We start from the raw sequence: 22,425 nt of genomic DNA on the forward strand, positions 1-22,425 counted from the left end.
CTTAGGTAACAATAAAATAATTTAAGTATCACTTTTAATAAAATAATTAAGATACCATATTATAAAAAATGGTATAGTTTAGAGTATAATTTATCAATTAAATGTCTTTTTAAATAGATAGTACATTTATCTGTGATTAATATAGAAATAACAATAATGATAAAATTAAATATTATAAATGAAAAAAGAAAACTGAACGCACCTAATAAAAATAAATGCTCAGCCTAAATCCATAAAAAATTATCTCCGCTTCTAACGTATATTACACTCTACATCTTCAGCTTGTGTTCCTGCCGCTTTTTCTTTATTAGGAAACATACAATTAAATATTTCTTATTAAAATTTTATTACATTTTATTTAAAAGAATAAATATTTTTCACTACAATCACCAAAAGAAATCTAAAATATATTGAGATTTAAAACCTCTATAATGTGTATTTACTTTTAAAATTATTAAATATTAACTATATAATAATATTTTAATAAATAATATCATCTGAGTCAAATAAATACATATTTAAATAAAAACCTTATTCTAACTTAGAATTAGAATTATAAATTGTATGAGTTAAAATTTGATAAATCTCAATATATAGCAGTGAATTCTGAATTATCGCAAAAGTTAATGTTAAGTGGGGGGATCTGTGACCTTAACAAGTTTACCTTTCTTTCACTCTCTAGTGTCGGTGTGATCTATACCCCCATTTGCCTTTTTCTTTTTTTCTTTCCCTGCCAGCTTCTTCTTATAGGAAGAGGTAGAGGGGCGTTACAGCTCCCATTTGTATCACAATTTTTTAAAGAAATTTTGAATTTGGGTTGAATTTTCATTGAAGATTGGGTCTGCTGCGATAGAGCGGTGTTCCGGACCCCAATGTATCACATTTCTTTTTAATTTTTTTTATTTTATTTTGGGTGGAGTTTGATTTCATTGAAGATTTAGTCTTTTTGGGGGTAATTTCTTGATCTGGGGGCTGCATTTGAATTGCAATTTTAGTAGGCATTGACATTGGCATTGGTCCTTTTAGAGACCAAATGGATGCAACAGCAGATTCAGTGGTCAGTGCCTTTCTGTTTGATTTGGCTATATCGTTCGCCTCTATCTTTTTTATGTTATTTTTGTATCCAAAGTTTGATCTTTGTTTGACTCGTTTGGATCTCTAGAGTTGGGCTGCAAATAAATCTTCCTTTTGAATTCTTACTTTTGTTTCTTTTTTTTTGTTTTTTCATTGTTAAGAATCTGCCTTCAGTTGCTAGTTAACTTAAAGATCTAAACGGGGTGCTGCTTGTTCGAGTTCTTTTACATTTTTCTGGATTTGGTTTAGATTATTTGTTTTGTTAGGTTCTGGAATCTGGGTCCTGTTTTAAGCTTCATTATACTTGTTTGATTCATTGTTATACATTGCCCATTTATTAGTAGAATTTAATTAATAATGTGATTATATGTTCCCAAATTCCATTAAAGTAGAAGTGCCCCACTTTTCTTTCATAATTTCTAAATCTGGGACTTCTTTGCTGTATTTGGGAATGATTATCTATAAATATATTTTATTTTTTTCCCAGAGGAAAAAAACTGAATTTTAGTTTCATTGCTTTAAGGCGAAATCTGGTAAAATTGGGGGACAAGTTTGCCAGATCTGCAGTGATAATGTTGGCTCAAATGCTGATGGTGAGTCCTTTGTTGCTTGCCATATTTGTGCATTTCCTGTTTGCCGTCCATGTTATGAATACGAGCGGAAAGATGGTACCCAGTCTTGTCCTCAATGCAAGACCAAGTACAAGAGGCATAAAGGTTAAATCATCATAACTTTAATCTGTCTTATGCTATTCTTCCACTAGTACCAAATATTCAAGAGTTATGTTTATTTTGTTCTTCTTTATCTTTAGGAAGCCCTGCTATTGGTGGGGAAGAAGTGGAAGATGCTGTTGCCAATAATGTAGCAAATAATTTGAATCAAACATCACGTACCCAAGGTGAGAGGTATAAGAAGGCAGAGCGAACACTGAGTTGGGATACGAATTATAGCCGAGGGTCAGACATGGCACCCCCCATCTACGACAAAGAAGTTCCTCTTAACCATATTCCTTTTCTCACCAATGGCAGCTCGGTAGGTTGAGGAATATTTTCTTGCTTCTCTTGTTTTTCAGAGTTCTGAGCGTACAATTAACAAGAACTTTTTTTCTGGTTCTAGGTCTCTGGGGAGCTGTCTGCTGCATCTCCTGCAAGAACCTCAATGGCCTCTCCTGAAAGTGGGATCAGGGGAAAGGGTATGGAGCGAATCCATCATGCGGAAGACATCAATTTTGGTTTAGCTGTTGGATGCTACAATGAAGTGGTAACTATTTTTTTTCAGCAGGTAATATTAGGTTGGTTGATCCAGCAAGAGAGTTTGGGTCATCAGGGTTTGGCAATGTAGCCTGGAAGGAGAGGATTGATGGTTGGAAGATAAAGCCAGAGAAGAATGCAGTTCCGATGAGTGTTAGTAATGCCCCTTCTGAAGGCAGGGGAGGTGGGGATTTTGATGCCAGCACTGATGTAGTTATGGATGACTCTATACTGTAAGCATCTCACTTGATTCACTATTATGTATTCCTGTTCATTCAATGTGCGCATATCTCTATCAGCTGCAGAGCAATATTCTACCCTTTTATTTCATCCCAACTTACAATTTCTTTTCTCTCTTTTTCTGCCTTTTGTTCTCCAGTTCTTCCTCCTCTCTGGATGTTGATGCATTAATGAACTTCTTTCTTCTAATTGACTAAAATAGAAACAAGAAAGAAATACACAGGATATAATTCAGCTTGATAAACAGATGCTATCTAAAATATTCTTTAAAATTAATTGATTTTTCCATTATGTTCTCCATTAGGGTGAACTGTATATGTGTATACAAATATTACATTATGCAGTATCGTACACAGTATAATAGTCTTACACAAAGAAATAGACATTATAACTGATCCTATAATGGAAGCACTTCCAGGCTTTGTGCTATCATGGTAATCTCTGGTGGTATATTTTGAGTAGTTTCCAGTTTCAGCTGAGTTTTTCTTGAGATTCTGATTTGTCCTTTAGGCTTGCTTTCATATATTAGATAATAATAGTCGATATATGTATATATATATTATATACTGTTTCTTGTTAATCATCTCTCTCTATATTTCTTTAATGCAGAAATGATGAAGCCCGCCAGCCTCTATCGAGGAAAGTGTCAATTCCTTCCTCTAGAATTAACCCTTATAGGATGGTCATTGTCCTGCGGCTTGTTATTCTCAGCATTTTCCTGCATTATCGTATAACAAATCCAGTTCCCAATGCCTATGTGTTGTGGTTGATATCTGTGATTTGTGAGATATGGTTTGCAATATCATGGATATTGGATCAGTTCCCTAAATGGCTTCCTGTGAACCGTGAAACATATCTTGACAGGCTGGCCTTGAGGTAGTTACTCCACTTCTGAGGTCTTGGACGATGCAAAACTGTTTGAAGTCCTAATGAATTTTGATTCCCGATTTCTGGATAATTCACAGATATGACCGAGAAGGAGAGCCATCCCAGTTGGCTGCTGTTGACATTTTTGTCAGTACTGTTGATCCTTTAAAGGAACCGCCACTTGTCACAGCCAATACCGTTCTATCCATACTTGCAGTTGACTACCCAGTCGATAAAGTTTCATGCTATGTTTCAGATGATGGAGCTGCTATGTTAACATTTGAAGCTCTATCTGAAACGTCAGAGTTTGCCAGAAAATGGGTTCCTTTCTGCAAGAAATACAGCATTGAACCACGAGCTCCAGAATGGTACTTTGCCCTAAAGATCGATTACCTAAAAGATAAGGTTCAACCTGATTTTGTCAAGGAACGGAGAGCTATGAAGGTAGAAAATTCTACTTTCATTTAATGCTGGTGATACATTAATAGGTATTTACATTGTTTTACACAACAATTATATTTTTGATGCAGAGAGAATATGAAGAGTTTAAAGTTCGCATTAATGGACTTGTCGCTAAAGCACAAAAAGTTCCTGATGAAGGATGGATCATGCAAGATGGCACTCCTTGGCCAGGAAATAACACAAGGGATCATCCAGGAATGATCCAGGTTTGTTCAATTAGAATTGGAAGGGCTTTCTAAATGATTGGTTCAGATTCTTAGTGTATAGCAATTAGTTTTCAGAAGCAAGAATTTTCTTTTGAGCTATGAAGATGTTGAGCATATCTGAATGCATGTCTTATATGCTAAATATTCGGATCAGACAATTCTGAAAGCCAAGTTATTGTTGCTCTATATTTATTATTACATATATCTCTGCATTTTTAGATTTATTCTCCTTGTGTGTATATTATGATTTTCATGACACCAGGAAGATGGTATTGGCTTCCCTTCATGGTTTGAAGCTCATGTCTTTTTCTTTACAATTGGCAGGTTTTCTTAGGTCATAGTGGAGGACTCGACTCTGATGGTAATGAGCTTCCACGATTAGTTTACGTGTCTCGTGAGAAACGTCCTGGATTTCAGCATCACAAAAAGGCTGGTGCTATGAATGCACTTGTAAGTAGTCAGTAACTTTTTTTTTTTTGGCAAAATAAGTCAGTAATTTAGTCTTAGAGATTCTTGTTTTTAGGCATATATGCAGCTTAAGAATCTGTTTATCAATATCAGGTTCGCGTTTCGGCAGTTCTCACCAATGGACCATTCTTGTTGAATCTTGATTGTGATCATTACATAAACAGCAGCAAGGCATTGAGAGAAGCTATGTGTTTCTTGATGGATCCCAATCTTGGAAAGTCAGTTTGTTACGTTCAGTTTCCCCAAAGATTTGATGGAATAGATAAAAATGATCGTTATGCCAACCGTAACACTGTTTTCTTCGATGTAAGCTCCTTTGACCAGCTATTCCATTAACTTGTTGCATCCCAACTTATCATCCTATCTTAGTCACATAATTGTTAATTTAATGTTCCTCTTTTCTTTTAATTTTTAATCAATTCTTAGATAAATTTAAGAGGCTTGGATGGAATTCAAGGCCCTGTCTATGTGGGTACGGGGTGTGTCTTCAACAGAACAGCTCTGTATGGTTATGAACCTCCTCTCAAGCCCAAGCATAAAAAACCAGGGCTGTTTTCTTCATGCTTTGGTGGATCGCAAAAAAAGAGTTCCAAGTCAAGTAAAAAGGACTCTAGCAATAAGAAATCAGGAAAGCATGTGAATTTAACTGTGCCAATAAATAATCTAGAAGATATAGAAGGGGTAGAAGGTATGATTTTCTATCTTTGCTGTTTGTTTTCAACAGTCACTCTACTTATTTAGAATGAATATATATATACACATATATTTGTTCTTAGCTGTGTTCTGTTTTCAGTGATTCAAACCCTTATTTTGGAAGTTTCATTGTGGAGTTGTTCGACATTATTTTCTCATTAAGGGTTATATTATTCCACCCTATATACTTTGTGCTTAAGCAGAAATATGCTAACTATTTCTGTTCAGTATTCTACAAATTGCATGAAATATTTGGTTAATGTCTGTTAGTAATGCCCGATGTGTTTCTTATGTTGACTTCTGCCCATGCTAGTGTTGGTTTTACGTTTGAGTTTTGATCATAAATAATGCAACTATGGTGTATTGGTTTTACTTATGAAACACAAATTTTGAAGTTGTGATATTGAATTATTTTCATTTTGTTTGTAGGTGCTGGATTCGATGATGAGAACTCACATCTTATGTCACAGATGACCCTAGAAAAAAGGTTCGGTCAATCAGCAGTTTTTGTTGCTTCAACACTTATGGAAAATGGTGGTGTTCCGCAGTCTGCAACTCCAGAATCCCTCCTTAAAGAAGCTATTCATGTCATTAGCTGTGGATATGAGGACAAAACCGATTGGGGAAGCGAGGTGTGTAGCCCTTTTCTCTTTTCACCTATTTTTAGTTTCCCTTTTTCTGTTTGAGAACATAGACATTTAGCTGGTAGCTGTGATGTGACAAATCAGAAATGGATTGGACCTTTCAACAATGAGATCAAACTTATAAGAAATTATTTTTTGAGCATAAGGATACGGTTTTCAAGGAGAAAATCATTCATTTGCATTCTGCTTTCTTCCTTGAAAGTAACTTAGTAAATAAATCTTTTGGAGGATAGGAAGCTAGTATTCCCTCTTATTTTCTTTCTTTCTTTAAGGCTTTAAGGTGAATCAATGATAGATGGAGCACTTTTCTTGAATTATTGACACAGTTTCGTCAATTTTGTTCCATCTTATAGGCTTTAAATTTATGTTTTGCAGATAGGATGGATCTATGGTTCAGTTACAGAAGATATTCTTACAGGATTTAAGATGCATGCTCGTGGCTGGAGATCAATCTATTGCATGCCACCGCGCCCTGCCTTTAAAGGATCCGCTCCGATTAACCTTTCAGATCGTTTGAATCAAGTGCTTCGATGGGCTTTAGGTTCAGTTGAAATTCTATTCAGTCGCCATTGCCCGATATGGTATGGGTACAGTGGAAGGTTGAAATGGCTTGAGAGGTTTGCTTATGTTAACACCACGATATACCCAATTACAGCCATTCCTCTTCTAGCCTACTGCACATTGCCTGCAGTCTGTCTGCTGACTGGAAAATTTATTATTCCACAGGTAAGTACAATGTCAATTTCAGCCTCATGGAAAAAAAAATTTGATTGCTTGGTCAGTGCTGACACTAACCTATCACTAACCACTTTATAAACTCTAATTTGCCATATGATGTGTCATTTTGCTAGGACATTGTTTAGAAGAACTTATTAAGAGACATCACTAAATTTCCAATTGTTGTCACCGAAGTTTTTGAATAATTAATAGCTTTTCAAATTAAGAAATTATAATTGATGTTTTGACTGGAAACCAGGTGGGGATTAATTTCTGAGTTGTCCTATATTGCAGATCAGTAACATTGCAAGTATCTGGTTCATATCTCTCTTTCTTTCCATCTTTGCCACTGGTATATTGGAGATGAGGTGGAGTGGGGTAGGGATCGATGAATGGTGGAGAAATGAACAGTTTTGGGTTATTGGAGGTGTATCCGCCCACCTGTTTGCTGTGTTCCAGGGTCTTCTAAAAGTCCTTGCTGGCATTGATACCAATTTTACTGTCACTTCAAAAGCATCTGATGAAGATGGGGATTTCGCAGAACTCTATATGTTCAAGTGGACTACCCTACTCATTCCTCCAACTACTCTCCTCATAATTAATCTTGTCGGAGTGGTTGCTGGAGTCTCCTATGCTATCAACAGTGGTTATCAATCTTGGGGCCCTCTCTTTGGGAAACTGTTCTTTGCATTTTGGGTGATCATTCATTTGTATCCATTCCTTAAGGGTCTAATGGGACGGCAAAATCGGATGCCAACCATTGTTGTTGTGTGGGCTATTCTCCTTGCTTCCATCTTCTCACTTTTATGGGTTCGGATTGATCCCTTTACTACCAAGGTGACTGGACCGGATGTCGAACAGTGTGGAATAAACTGCTAAAAGGAACATGTAGATCACAGAATTGTTTCCAGGTATACTTTAAATGCCAAGAGGAGGAAGGTAATTGTTTTGAGCATATTTTTTATGCATGAATTGGGGGATCTTTACTCTTGCAGGGAAAAGGGAAAAAGAAAACTATGGGTTCTAAGTTGAACCCATTAATTATTTTATTGAGTTCATTTTTTTTGAATAGTTCATTTTTTTTAGTTCATATTATACAATGATTGGTTACTGTAGTTGAGGCCGTCAATTTTCAAATATGAATAAGAAAATGGATGTTTCGTTCTTTTTATCAATTGCCTTTTCACCCCATTTTTGATTGAATGGCATTTGAGGCTTCCTAAAATTTTGGATTTCTTATCATTAAAACAATAATAAAAGGATTTTTTAAATTAGTTTAGGCTATTAAACAAGTCTAGAAAAACTTTCCTCCAAGAGTTGTGTAATATTGGCAGTAGAAATCAGGTTGCATGTTATGAAGATTGTATCCCCATATCAAATTAAATAATTTTTTTTTGGATTATTTTATAAATATAAGTATGTAAACTTAAACAATAACTAAATTTTTAGATAGACACCCATTTAATATTGTATAAAAAAAATTGTATATAACCTCTATAAAGGTTCTTTTGATGGAGAACAAGTGAATGAAATGTACCGGGAGAAAGTGGAGAGGAAGATTAGAGCAGATTCAAACTTAACAAAGAAGTTAAGAGAATTTTAAAGAGAGCTTTGAGAGTTGGAATTCAAATGTGCCAAAAGTTTTTTCAACAGTTGTGAAAAGCTTTTATTTACATTGTTTTAAGAATAGCGGTTATAAAGTTGATAATTAATGAGAATAATGATAGATATTTTTCATTTAAAATTGTATTAATGATTAAGAAGGGGTAGTGAAAGGCGTTGGTGATGGTGAATTCTTAATTACTAGCATATCTGATCCACCAAGCCAAGCTCTTTGGAACATCCCAAAAGCCAATATAGCCTAAGAACTCAACCATATTCTGAGGTTACTTCCACTTTTACTTTGGTGAAACAGTGCCATATGAAACATGTTTTGCGGAACATCTCTTGAAACGCAACGCAATGGTTGATCTTGATTGAAAGTTATTCCTGAATAATGATTACTTTGACTTGTTCTAAACATGAGTTGTTCTCAATATAGTTGTTCTTAATGTAGAGGTTGTTCTGAATAAGAGTTGTTCTATGGTAATGTTTTTCTTGGTAAAGCTTGTTCTAAATAATGACTCTTATTGTATAAAATACAAGTTGTTCCAAACAATGGTAATTCTAAACATAGTCATTCTTGAAGCATCGCTATTCTAAACAAGAGTTATTTCAAACTTTAGTTGTTCTCGACAGGAGTTGTTCTCAAATAACATTTACACTAGATCACAATGTTCTAACTAAATCCCTATTTTGAATATAACTATTCTGGAGATAACCATTCACGAACAACAATTATTTTAAACAACTATTATAAATAAGAGTGGTTGCTTTAGATGAGATAAACTTAGTAGCACAATTTCTGAAAATATAATATTTTTTAATTTTAAGGAAAAGATAAAAATATTAATAGCCAAAACTGAGTATCTACATTTTGCCCAATGCATGAGAATTCTTAGTAAAAATTCTCATACAAGATGAGCGTAGTATTCATTTTGTGTAGGAAAAAAAAATGAATTTCTCACTTTGTAGCCCATTGCATGAACTTTTGTTTTGATGAGGGAAAAGAAAAAAGTTCATGCATAAAAACAAGTATGTCAAGGAAAAACATGCGGAAAAACATGAGAATATTTTCTCTTTTAAAAAATGAGAATAACGTGCTATAATGTTTTTCTAAAAAAATTTATAATAATAAGCTATATATATAAAAATAAAAAGAGCATGCAAGAGGTGTTCCGAAGAAGTTGAGATGAACAAGTTATAACGTTTCCTTAAAAAAGTGAGAATAGCTTTGTAAAATCCCTGACATTTTTTGAGAAATTAAATTATATTAGCATGTCCTAGTAGGCTTTGAGCCAGTGAATAATTATACCGGGTACTCCGTACTGATAGTTTGAGGTCAAGCATATGTTTTAGACTCTTTGAAGCTTGAGTTGTCGATTAGAGTCTTAGAGTTGACACGTTTAAGTATTTCTCTTCCGCGTATCCGAAATGATTTATTATTATTCTCTGGGTTGATTGTCAATTTAATAATACAATGAATTGATGGTGTGGATGTTACAAGTTGAATTGTCTCAGTTGATTGAGATAGGTGAATTATAATTATTGATATGATGTTATGTTCTTGTATTATTATTTTTAAACAAAAAAACCACCACAAGGGTCAACTCATTTAGTAAGTAACATCACTAATTATAGCATTATAGATATCCAACGGGTAATCCATATAAAAAAACCAAGTTTTAGCCTCATTGCACATTTTCGTACTAATTAAGTCAGTAGTTACGTTACAAGACCGCCTGGTTCAATTTAAATCAGCTGATTTGAAATTGTTGAAGGCTTCTTTGCACGCCTTAATTCGCGCGCTGATGATTGTGACATTTGTACTATGGTTCCTTAGCTTGTTAACAAGGCCAGCATTATCTGTCTCAAAAAGGACATCCCCTTTAATATTCAGTTGACATGCCAGCTTAATAGTTGCCTTAAAAGCATAACACTCAGCTTCTTCTGCCGACATCATCGTTTGTATAAAGCTCCCTCCACCTCTCAACACAAAGCCTTTAGCGGTCGTCCCATACCCAATTCTGTTAACACCCACTGTAGCATCAAAATTTATTTTTACAAAACCCTGTGGAGGTTTTACCTATTTCTTAACAGCAAGGTTCGGGGAAAGCAACGGCTCACTACACCAAAATAGGTTTTTAGCGGCGCTTTGAGAAGCGCCGCAAAAAATGCCGCTAATGACAGCGTCGCTAACTTTAGCGGCGCTTTTTTCACAAACGCCGCTAAAGACCACGACCTTTAGTGGCGCTTTTCCCACAAACGCCGCTAAAGACCACGATCTATAGCGACGCTTTTCCAACAAACGCCGCTAAAGACCACGATCTATAGCGGCCCTTATTCCACAAACGCCGCTAAAGACCACGACCTTTAACGGCACTTTTCTTACAAACGCCGCTAAAGAACAAACCTTTAGCGACGCTTCTAGCAAAAACGCCACTAAAAACATAATCTTTAAAAAAATTTATTTTAATCAAATAATATTTATTTTTTATGATAAATATTATATTATGTTTTATTTTTAAATTTAAACTTTAAATATACTTTTAAAGATAAATAAAAATATTATTTAAATTAAATTTTCTATGAAAATTTTAACTCTAAAACTAAATATAAAAATTAATAAATTTAGTTTTAGAATTTAAAATAATAAATTAATAACACAATTAAAATCTAAAAGTTAAACTCAAATTGTCGTAAATATTAAAGTAAAATAAAAATTTAGAATCAAAACTAAAATAAACAATGGAAAGATAACTCAAATGTAGGTTTTTGCTTTGCAAGTTACATGCATAATAACGAAAAATTAAACACCACACATAAAATTTATCAAACTAGTTAAGAAATACATGGTGCGACCATGCAAGATAAATACAATAGAATCATAGGGTAATTTTGCATAAATATCTTGAGTACCAAGAACAATTTGTCACAAAATTATAAAACATGATAAAAAAAAAAAGAACAGTAGCAGACAAGCTATTTGTTACTTTTTGTTTTGCTTCCAAGGCTTCCTCATTTGCCTTTATCTTGGCAATGAATCATCTTCATCATCCTCGCTTAAGAAAACAAAGAACCTATTGTTAAACAATTTATAACTTGAAAAAGAAAAGAACCATGTTACTCGAACTTAGGTATGAGTGTTAGGTGTCAGTATAAAGACATGTCAGATATGGGTATGAAGGCATGTCTGTGGTCTCCTCAACCTCTTTGTCCTGGGGGAAGGAGAATGTGAACTAGCATGCTTTGGAGACTTCGTATGGCTAGAATGATTCTCTCTTTCCAAAGAATGATCCCTGTGAGACCTCCTGTGTCGAGAAGGTGACTTATATACTAAATGATGCCAGTATCAAGCAATTTCAGTTTCCCACAACAAGGAAACAGTTTGAATTATTACCTTATTGTGGAAAAATGAAGCAGGCGGGCAAATTTCTGGCTCTAACATTAGTACACTGAAACAATAAACTTCAATACACAATGGTGACTATAGGATGGACATCTGAACTCCGTAAAATTTTATGCATTATGTTAATGAAAAATGAAGTGCAGTATGATGTGCTACTTGCTTTACTTGTGCAAGTTCAGCGAACAATATATGCATGACATTAAACGGGTGAATAGATCAATGCATAAGCTCCAACATGCAAGGCAGTTACTGTCCAAACCACAATACAGAACATACAAAGATAACAACTAATTATTCCACAAACTTGCAAAACTGCCAAAGCACAATGCAGAAAAAAACAAGTCTACAACTAAATCATAAAAAAAAGCTACCTTCATTTGCTTGCACAGGAGGGCTCCGATTCCATGAGGAAGAACTACCACCACGATTCGTTTAGATAGGTAAGGCGAATCTCGACATGAACAATCTCCGCATTGCGTCCACATCCTTAGAGTTCTCGATAGCAATGACTTTTAGAATTCGTGAATCAACATGTGCGAGAGGTGTAAGAAAATATACTTGCCTTGCATGTTTGTTACATTTCTTTTCCAAATCACCACGCTTTATGTTATATATACACATACATAAATCAATTACAACATGGGATTAAAATGGGTAAAAAGAAATACCTTCGGGAAAATATCCATCAAGCATTTATAAACCTTTTTAAACCCCATAGTGGAAAGCTATTAACCTGCAAATAAAGTAACAAAAATTTACATGAAATCAGTAATCAAAGTAAAATACGATGAAGGAAGTATTCACGATGAGAACCATAATTTTAATCACGTTAATCAAACGTAAAACTATAAAAGATTAATTTTAACAATGTAATTAAGGAATAAATTTTAAAAAATATTACATGCAAAATGACCAATCAATTGATAGAATTCCTTCCAATTAGTAATGGAGAAAAACAAAGGAGGGAGATATGATTAATATAAAATAGTGCAACACAATTTGATAGCTCTATAGAAATTATAACCGCTTTGCACACAATTCTGATAATAGGTTCACGTATTTTCATGCAAATTTAAACTATTTGAAGAATGAGAGAATTAAAATATGCACAAACGATAAGATAAAGAGCATAAAATGTACAATCCATGCTTGACGTTTGCTGCACCACTGATTTTCTTTTTCTTTTCTTAATAAAATTTCATCCTTACCATAACATCAGTTACTCCTATAATCTAAACAATTCATCCTCATATATCTTTGTAGAATGGGATATACGTTAACTTCAACATGATTCGGGTCAGTCGTTCAGACTCGAAAATTTATTCAAAAGTGAAAGATTTTATATAAAAATATAATCTAAATTATACTTGAACTAGATTTTAAGTCCATTTTTAATCGATCGAACATAAAAACAGACTTAAAATTATATATTGACTCAACTAAAATTCGATTCCAACCACGATCAAGTTTAGACAAAACAAATACGATGCAAAAGGAAATTTGATTATTCAAACATGCCTTGAACTAATAATTACCGTAATAATGTTTTTATATATATATATCTCAACAATTTGCGTTAATAAACGTAAAAATTATATTAAATAAAATTAAAGCATCACGGGCCTCTTGCAACTTGGCAAATTACCACTAAAAAGGGATACAACACATGACAGATCATCGTTGTTTAGAACTTCTTCAAGAGCTACCTCGATTACATTGGACAATCCAAGACCGTTTCTAAGAAAATGAAATTTTATTAGTGTAGCTACCAAATTTTATAGAAGGTTATGTATTATTGAGTTGGCTACATTGTCATTGACTGACCTCACCTTTAAAGGGATCGAAGATAGAATGCCATTTTGACAAATAATATATTAGCAACATGATAATATTGAAAATAAAAACAAAGCTACGTGTCACATTTTATATGGTAAAGCATAGCATGAAAAATGATTGATGATTAATGATTAAATATGACCTAGACCTAGCCGGATCAAAAAGATAATTAGCAAATTGAACCCTAGTAACCTAATTATCAACAAAATCAAACAGGCTACAGCAAACCTGAAAATAAAGGAACTAAAAATCTTCAAATTGAAGTACTTAAGATCCTTTGTTCATAAAAATCTATCACGCCCTCTAATTTTCAATAACTCCATCCACTAATATCAAAATAGAAGAGGCGGTAATCCTCACTATCAAACTTTTAAGTTTCATTGACATATAAAATCCAAGAAACAACTAAAAATAAAACCGAACTCAAGTGAAAATATTGCATCCACAAGCTTTATTGAAATTGAAGCACTTCCACTAGAAAATGAAAGTAAATGAATAAACTTAAAAGGTATACTAAGAAACTTACCTCATACATGTACAAGTCAGACATGCCTTCCAGATCCTTAACCACCAGTAAACACAAATCCAATATTTTGATTCGATGTCATGTCGATGGATCATTTTAAAATAGAAAATAAGTAAAGATCTCCAACAAGAGTGTTGAATACCGCCTTGTATCTTCTTCTTTTTCCCTTTTAACAATTCGCATCAAATTCATCATGCATCACTTCTGTACATCCATGCTTTGTGTAGACTATACAGCTAAAATAACCACAAAAACATAAGAAGAAAATAATAGAGACTAACCTCAATCGCCAACACTCCAGCTTTTCAATTCCAGTCTCTCCTTGAAGAAAACCCAAACTTTACACTAAAAAATAAAAAAAATATATTACAAAGATTGACAACTCTTCCGACTTCGCCAATGCTAAACCCTAATCTGGAAACACCTGATACTTCAATGATTCTTTTACTCGTAAGCAGATTGGAGAGGGTAAGATCCGACGAGGTCGCTCTTAACGCCATGGAGACCGAATCGCAACGCGCCGTTCTGGGCTCCTCGAATTTCATGCCGAATGGTCTTTGGTGCCTCCATTTTCCTTTTCTTTTTTTTCTTTTTGAACATAATCGCTTCTTGTTAAAATTTTCTTTTGGGATTTTTTTTATAATGCCGCAGAGAGGGAGGGAGGGAGAGAAAGCAAGACAGACGGCGTGTTTGCAAAGTGAAGAGTTTTAGGGGGAAAATTAGGGATTTCACGGGGGAAATTTGGGGGTAAAATGGCGGGATTTTTTTAAAGTAATATTATTCTTTGCGGCGTTTATTATAAAAACGCCGCTATTGCTTATCTTTTGCGGCGTTTTTTGAAAAATGTCGCAAAAATTCATTTCATTTTGAGTAAAACGACGTCGTTTTGCTCTGCTAAAAATCTCTTATTTTGTCTATTAAAAATTATTAGTTAAGTGATTTTATAAAACATTTATTATTACGATTTTTATAAAAAAAAAAACCAAGTTATTAAGTTAGAAAAACAAATATAGTATATTTTGCTAGATCTAATTAAATTTAAATATAAAATAATTTTTATTGTTTTTAAACAATGAAATGGGTGATTCGGGTAAAACGAGCTTGAAGTTAAAAAGTTTTTAAAATATGTATTAATTTGTCTATGTTTAAAATTTTAATAAATGAAAAATATATATAATTAATATATATTAAATTAATAATAATCTGAGTGGTCTAAAATAGATTTGAGTTAGCTATATAAAATAAAGACAAAATTTAGGTAAAAATTAAGACTCGTATTTCAAGTTAAGCTAGGCTTGAACAAATATAATGCATGTTAATAGAATACATAGGTCCGACAAAACTATAATTTTCAATTTAAATTGGTTCGAAAGTCTTTAAAATATTCTAATTACATCCTTAAACTAACGAGGTTATATCAATATGGTCCCTCCATTACTAAAATCGTTAATTTAATAGTTAAATGAGACGTCAAGCCTTAAGTGACATTGTTTAAAGTGAAAATTTTAAAATATATTGTAAAAACATATTAAAAAGGAAATCCTAGAGCGAATAAGAATGAAAATTAACCTTGTACTTATTAAAACATTGTGAAACTATTTAATGTCAAATTCTTTGAAAATATTTAAAACTCAGATTATTGTTTTATTATTCCCTCAACAAATATAATGCAGCTTTAACGGTTTTAAATACACCAAAACGATTTTGAAGAACCAAATCTTCACACGATTTGAAAGAACCAAATTACTATTATCTATTTTACAATTAGAAAACACTAGTTAATCTAAACCCTAAACCATAAACCTAAACCCTAAAACCTTAAACCCTTAACACATAACCTCTAAACCTTAAACCCCAACCTTTAAACCATAAACCATAAACCATAAATCATAACCCCTAAACCCATAATCCATAAACCTTATTATAATAACTCCTAAACTTTAAACTCTAAACCATATACCCTAAACCAAAAACCTTAAACTATAGTGATAATTAATTCAATATTTTAAAATTAATACTATCTCTTTTACGATTATATAAGAAATTATTTAATATGTAAATTAAAAACACTCAGTAATGTACCCAAAAAACTTTAACAAATAGTATTTTAATTTTTCCATTTTTAACAAATATTTTTCTATGTTTTTTATTTCAACTTATTTCTACGTGTCATTGTTTTTTTTGAAGATTTTGAATATTTAATTAAAATATATTAAATTTTAATTAATATAAATAAATCAATTAAATAATAAATAGACAGATAAAATATTTTTTGCGGCACTTTTCCAAAAACGCCGCTAAAGACCCAAGCATTAGCAGCGCTTCTTCAAAAGTGCCGCTAAAGACCCAAGCATTAGCGGCGCTTCTTCAAAAGCGCCGCTAAAGACCCAAGCATTAGCGGCGCTTCTTCAAAAGCGCCGCTAAAGACCCAAGCATTAGCGGCGCTTCTTCAAAAATGCCGCTAAAGTCCCAAAAACTAACAAAAATGACGTCGTTGGGCTTAGGTTTTTGCGGCGCTTTTTGGAAAACGCCGCTAATGCTGATTTTTAGCGGCGTTTTTAGAAAAGCGCCGCGAATACTTGATCTGTAGCGGCGTTTTTCTAGAAGCGCCGCTAATGATTGATTTTTAGCGGCGTTTTTTATCCAAACGCCACTAAAAACGCCGCTAAAAGTCTATTTTGGTGTAGTGGCTCCTTCATCATATTACAGATGCGAAAGTCTTTGCTAAGGGTGCTGGCCCTCTCCCAGATGACTTGCGCCTCTTCTTCTTTACCCTTGAAAATGTATTTATTTCTATTGTTCTAGCAATTCCATAAAGTTGTCATAAGGTCGGCCACAGCTCTTTTGTCAAGAACTCTCATCATATCTTCTAGCCAATCAATACAACAACTATTCTTCTTCGAAATAGTGCTCACATTCCAACCACCTATAGAGAGGATTGCCCGAGATGTAGGGTAGTCTTTTAGTGCATGTATAAGGGTTTCGTTTTCAGCCCCGTACTTGGGACACCCCTGCTCAAAGCCACACCGAATGAAAGTAGTTTTAATGTTCGTAAGGAGGATTACGTGCCCCACACGCCAAGTAAACACCCAAACCTTAGGGATAGTGTCGAGTTTCCATAGGGCTTTCCAAAAGAACCTATGAGGACCAAACACCATCTCCTTCAAAAGTAACCAGGAATAAACAGATTTCGAAGTGAAACAACCATGAGGGTTTTGAAACTACACGGTTCTGTCGTAATGACCCTCACCCCCAATAGGTAAGTTACAAATTTTGTCACCCCACTCTTGCCCGTAAAGCTTATAAACTTTATCAATGTTCCAGCGTCTACAACCCCCAAGCCAAAGATCTCTAGCACTACTTTCATTAAGGTTGAGCATATTAACATTAAGAGCACCACCATTTAAACCTTCCACCCCCAGTTGTCAACCCGAATGTTAATCCAGTCACCACTCTCAACCTGCCAACCGAAACCATCTTTAAAAGCTTCCGCCGTAGCCGGAATGCTGGACCAAGTAAAAGAAGCTTTGTCAACTCTTTTGGAATGAAATATATTACCATCAGAAAAGTACTTTGAAGACAACACTTTAAAGCAAAGGGTATCTTTGTTGCTTATAAGCCTCCACACATGACGCCTAATAGGAGCCAAATTGAATAGCCGAATATCCCTTATGCCAAGACCTCCCATTCCTTTAGGGTGACACAAGGTCTTCCATAGAATTATCGTCCAGAATTTGCCTTTTTCCTTGACCGACCACCACGTTCTACTTAACTTTGCTTGTACGTCTTCTATCACACCTTTAGAAGCCAAAAAAATCGACAACGCGTACGTTGGAATAAATTGGAGGGTCGCTTTGATGAAAACTTTTTTGCCACCAATGGATAGAAGCCCCCTTGGTCCAACTGTTGATCCTACACGAAAACCTCTTAGTAATATCTTGGAATACCGCTATTTTCTTTTTACTAATCAGAAGGGGAAGGCCAAGGTAGTTGTCCAATTTCTCCACCACCTTCATGCCAAGAAGATCGCCAAAAGTCTGTCTTTATATCCTAGGAGTGTTAGGACTAAAAAGAACCGTTGACTTTTCAAAATTAATCTCTTGACCTAAGGCAGTAGCAAAAACCTTTAGAATATTAACAAGAGTCTCAACATCGCTTTTTTTTATTTCTCAAAAAAAGTAGGGCGTCGTCGGCGAAGAAAAGGTGATTAATCCTAGGGTCGTTTATACTAGCCCAGATTCCTCTTAAGATGTTCTTACCTTGTGCATGAATAAGCATCCTAAAAAATGCTTCCTTACAAAATAAGAACAAATAAGTGGAGAGGGGATCCCCTTGATGGAGTCCCCTCTCGGGAATTCTTATATTTGATGAAATATTATAGGATTTAACCAAATATCTTACCGACCGAATGCAACCCATTATTTTGTCAGTCCACTTCTCAGCAAACCCTATTTTCTTCATAACCATCTCGATAAAATTCCATTCCGCACGACCGTATGCTTTACTCATGTCGAGCTTCATAACAAACCCTTTATTAGGGCCGTTTTTAAAACTTTAAAGGTAGTGTAAAAGCTTGTGCACGATCAGAATATTCTCATTTATCATTTTCCCCGGGATGAAGGCGCTTTGATTTTGACTGATACAGCTAGGAAGGTTGACTTTGAGACGGTTGGCTAGAACCCTTGAGATGATCTTGTAGATGAACCTACATAAGCTAATAGGTTGGAAGTTAGTGATATCACAAGGGTACCAAATTTTAGGAATAAGAATGATCATAGTTTCATTAAGACTAGAAATATCTTTTTTTCCATTAAGAGCATCCAAACAGAACCGGATAGTATCATTTCCCACTGTCTCCCAGTGATGCTTGAAAAAACTCGCCGAGAGGCCGTCGACTCCAGGTGCTTTACGAGGATCCATTTGTTTAATAGGTTGAGTAACCTCATTCTCCGTGTAGCCCATAGTAAGCCATTCATTTGTTTTCGTGGTGACACACTCTTGGATATACCCCATATCATGGTTATTAATGCTTTGACCATTTGACCAAAAAAGTTTCAAAAAATAGCTTTTAGCCACATTGCAAATGTCTTTATTGTCAGCCACCCAAGTCCCATTCACATATTTAAGCATATAAATATTATTTTTCTTTAACCAACCAGTGGCTCTCGCATGAAAATACTTCGTATTGCTATCCCCCTCCTTAAGCCATTGAGACCGAGACTTTTGAGCCCAATATTTCTCTTCCCTAACGTAAAGATGGCCAAGCCTACAACGAGTCTCCCTTAAGGTAATCATACTATCATCCCTTCGAGTAGAATCAATAACCATGTCAAATTTTTCTTCAATTTCTGAATATCTCTCTTCATTTTACCATATTTATCACATTGCCACAGGCCAAGAACTGAACGAACCCTATCAAGCTTATCAACATAGTTCAACGCGTCCCTATTTCAAGCACTACTAATAACACTTTTAGCGTCCCTGTCAGTAGCCTAACAGTCATCAAATCTGAAGCACAACCTATGATCTTTGGGATAATCTTTAGGCTTCCGGCCCCACACGTCCAAAAGAATAGCATCATGGTCAGATTGAGTTTGACGTACCACACTAGTAGCTATAAAGGGAAACTTCTCAATCATGGAAACCGAAGTTAAGAACCTATCTAACCTTTTCTTTATCAAGCTACCACCACTCCTATTATTGACCCAAGTAAACCACCCTCTAATGGGTTTAATGTCAATAAGAGCCAAATCATCCATAATGTCTTTGAACTCATTCATTTGCGCCCTCACCTTCCTATGACCACTATCTTTTTCGACTTCATTCAGAGTAGTGTTAAAATCTCCTCCAACCGCCCAATCCTCTCTAACCGAACCTCCAACCCTTCTTAACATTTCCCACGAACTACTTTTAAGGTTTGGATTTGCATGCTCGTAAAAGCCTGTGACACGAAAATTATTATGATTCTCAAATCGAATAATGGAGTCAATGTGGTGCTTTGAGTAGCTTTGAATGGAAACGTCCACCCCTTCCCTCCACATTAGTGCAAGGCCATTACTACAGCCTTCGGAGCTTACGACTAAACCATGGCAGGTGAACAATAGCCGTGTGGCAGCCTATGCCACAGGCCGTGTGTATCTTAAACCTTAAAATCCTAAAACCATAAACCCTGCACTTGTTTTGAACACGACAAAAATCATTAGCACTCATTTTTGTTTCACTAAGGAAAATAAGATCAGGGTTATTAGCAACTAGGAGTTGCTTGAGTAAGAATGGTCATTATGTGTGATTGAGTAAGAATGTTGTGCTTGGTAAAATGGACGTTAGTGAGTTGGTATGATTAAGCTATTATGAAATATGTGATTATGGTAGTTGTTTATGGTATATTTTTATGTTTGAATTATGGTGCCAATGAAGGCATATTGGTTAGGCACATAGGTTGATTGTGAATTGGTATGTTTTGGCTTGTTTAGGCACATTTTGGATGAGCTTTATTGTTGATTATTGCTTAGCTTGGATCCCAAGTATTTGGATGTAAAATGGCTTATTTTTTAAGGTAGTTTTGGGTACACATGGCTTGTGACACAGGCTGCCACACGGCCATGTGTCCCACACTGTCCAATGACACGGTTGTGTGCCCCACACGGCCACAGTGAGTTACATGGCCTAACAACACGGCCGTGTGACCCTAACTTCGAATCGTACATAATCTGAGAACATGGCCGTGTGGAGTAGCCACATGACCATTTTTTGGGCCATACGGGCTGGCCTCTGTCACATGGCCTGGCTAAACGGTCTTATGACCCTTGTTTACACTTTTCACTCAAAATTTCCTAAAAGTTTCAATTTAACCCGGAATTGATCCTAGTTTTTTTAAATGTTCTGTAAGCTTGAATTAGGTCCCAATTTGATTAAAAAGCATGAAACTGATTGATGATGAGTTATTTTGGTTATTTTTGATTTAAAATATGAATTATATAAAGGTTTTATAACTGTAACGCATTGTAGCTCGGGATAATGACTAGACAGGGTATAGGGTGTTACATTAGATAAGTGTAACAGATGTTAATATAACATATCTAAGCGAAATGGGAAATTTTAGACAATTTAAAGATCATTAATTTTATTTAAATAAGGACTTCATTGTAAAAATAGTAAAGCTTGAATTATTTCGTTATTGAGAAACAGTGAAATGAAGTATGTACGTACAATATAATTGGTATGCCAATATTAAAGTGATAGAGGCACTATGGTGCAAAGTGATGGTGGCACTACAGTGCAAGTGAATGGTACTTTGGTGCAAAGTGATATCCACATGTTCATGTGAAAAATAGCGGCACTTTTATGCATTTTATTGTTTATTTGATATATCATACCATGTTTTATTTTCTCTACATTTGGGAAATTGAATAAAAAGGTAAGTGACAATCGAGTAATAATGGTAAGTGGATTGTATTTAGTTAGAAAATGCTTTAGTATAGTATTTAATTAGCCAAAAATAGTGCGTAAGGATGGAAACTAATGCTTGTATACTATGAACATGTCTATGTATGTATATAAATGTGTGTAAAATGAGCAAATTCTAAATAAATAAAAATATATATAGTATCACTCTTGTTATACTTACTAAGCTCCTATGAGCTTAACGCGATTTCTTTTAAATGCATAGATATAGATTTTTTCAAAGTTAAGGTGTGGATCAACCCCAACTCATCTCATCACTCCTCAAGTTTTGAAGGAAGTATGAATTTTAAATTTTGGTTATTAGTCTTGGCATGTACATAGGAACTTGTTAGGTATGTTTTACAATTAAAGAATGAAGTTGGTTGGGAATTGATCTTAGAATGTAAACTTATTCTTTTGAATATGTAAGAAGTTTTTTGAGTTAGATTTAGATGTGTTTACTACTGGTTATTAGTAGAAAATTATATGAAATTGGATATGTGGAGCCTATGTGGGTCATAGAAGTTGTTTTAAGTAAGAAAGAGTGAAAAATGTGCTGGTTGTGAGTTGTAGGATTGACGTTGCGATAATGGGATATTGACGTCGCGACGAGGCTACTTAGAAAGTGACATTGTGATGAGAAATACCTTGATGTTGTGATGAGCTAGGTCACGTCGTGCCGTGAAAATTCGTGTAGTCATGATGAGCTATTGACATCATGATGATGAAATTTTGTAGTTGTGTTGAGTTCCCGTTATCTTGAGCCTTCATCCGTTTATCTTGAATCAAATTTTGGTCAGCAAGAAAGATTACGGAAGCTCATTTTAAGCTCAACTAAGCTAGAAAATCATATTCTAAATGCAATATGATTGTTTATTGGTAATATGATATCGTAGTTGTTTCTGCAACGAATGTGACATTCTAAAACCTTGACCCGACAATCAGTCGGGTAAGGGGTGTTACATTTAGTGGTATCAAAGCCTAGGTTTAC

At 34.6% G+C, this 22,425-nt stretch overlaps 2 protein-coding genes across 3 annotated transcripts; one reads left to right on the plus strand and one right to left on the minus strand.

Moving 5' to 3' along the window:
• The first annotated feature begins 626 nt into the window (after positions 1-626).
• On the plus strand, positions 627-7,796 carry LOC105788367 (cellulose synthase A catalytic subunit 3 [UDP-forming]). Of its 2 annotated transcripts, none has more exons than XM_012615240.2 (14): positions 627-1,057; positions 1,598-1,790; positions 1,886-2,106; positions 2,191-2,266; positions 2,353-2,557; positions 3,174-3,440; positions 3,530-3,875; positions 3,962-4,099; positions 4,424-4,549; positions 4,661-4,873; positions 4,994-5,255; positions 5,690-5,892; positions 6,280-6,630; positions 6,916-7,796. In XM_012615240.2, exons 1-14 carry the CDS (start codon positions 1,034-1,036, stop codon positions 7,498-7,500), a joined length of 3,210 nt encoding a protein of 1,069 aa, XP_012470694.1. In that variant the 5' UTR covers positions 627-1,033; the 3' UTR covers positions 7,501-7,796. The 2 variants fall into 2 exon arrangements, with proteins under 2 accessions (XP_012470694.1, XP_012470695.1); XM_012615241.2 differs by having other exon boundaries at positions 628-1,057; positions 2,356-2,557.
• Positions 7,797-19,483: 11,687 nt separating this feature from the next.
• On the minus strand, positions 19,484-20,032 carry LOC105789617 (uncharacterized). Its single transcript, XM_012616988.1, has one exon. It carries the CDS (start codon positions 20,030-20,032, stop codon positions 19,484-19,486), a length of 549 nt encoding a protein of 182 aa, XP_012472442.1.
• Between the last annotated feature and the right edge of the window lie 2,393 nt (positions 20,033-22,425).

The sequence above is a fragment of the Gossypium raimondii genome, chromosome 2 (assembly GCF_025698545.1).
Source record: "Gossypium raimondii isolate GPD5lz chromosome 2, ASM2569854v1, whole genome shotgun sequence".
NCBI classification, from domain to species: Eukaryota; Viridiplantae; Streptophyta; class Magnoliopsida; order Malvales; family Malvaceae; genus Gossypium; species Gossypium raimondii.

Bases quoted from the DNA above. Each gene is read 5' to 3' on its own strand.
- LOC105788367 (XM_012615240.2), top strand. From the start codon at position 1,034: ATGGATGCAACAGCAGATTCAGTG. The intron at 1,791-1,885 runs GTTAAATCATCA...CTTTATCTTTAG, and splicing joins CAAGTACAAGAGGCATAAAG to GAAGCCCTGCTATTGGTGGG. The intron at 3,441-3,529 runs GTAGTTACTCCA...GATAATTCACAG, and splicing joins CTTGACAGGCTGGCCTTGAG to ATATGACCGAGAAGGAGAGC.
- LOC105789617 (XM_012616988.1), bottom strand. From the start codon at position 20,032: ATGTGGAGGGAAGGGGTGGACGTTTCCATTCAAAGCTACTCAAAGCAC.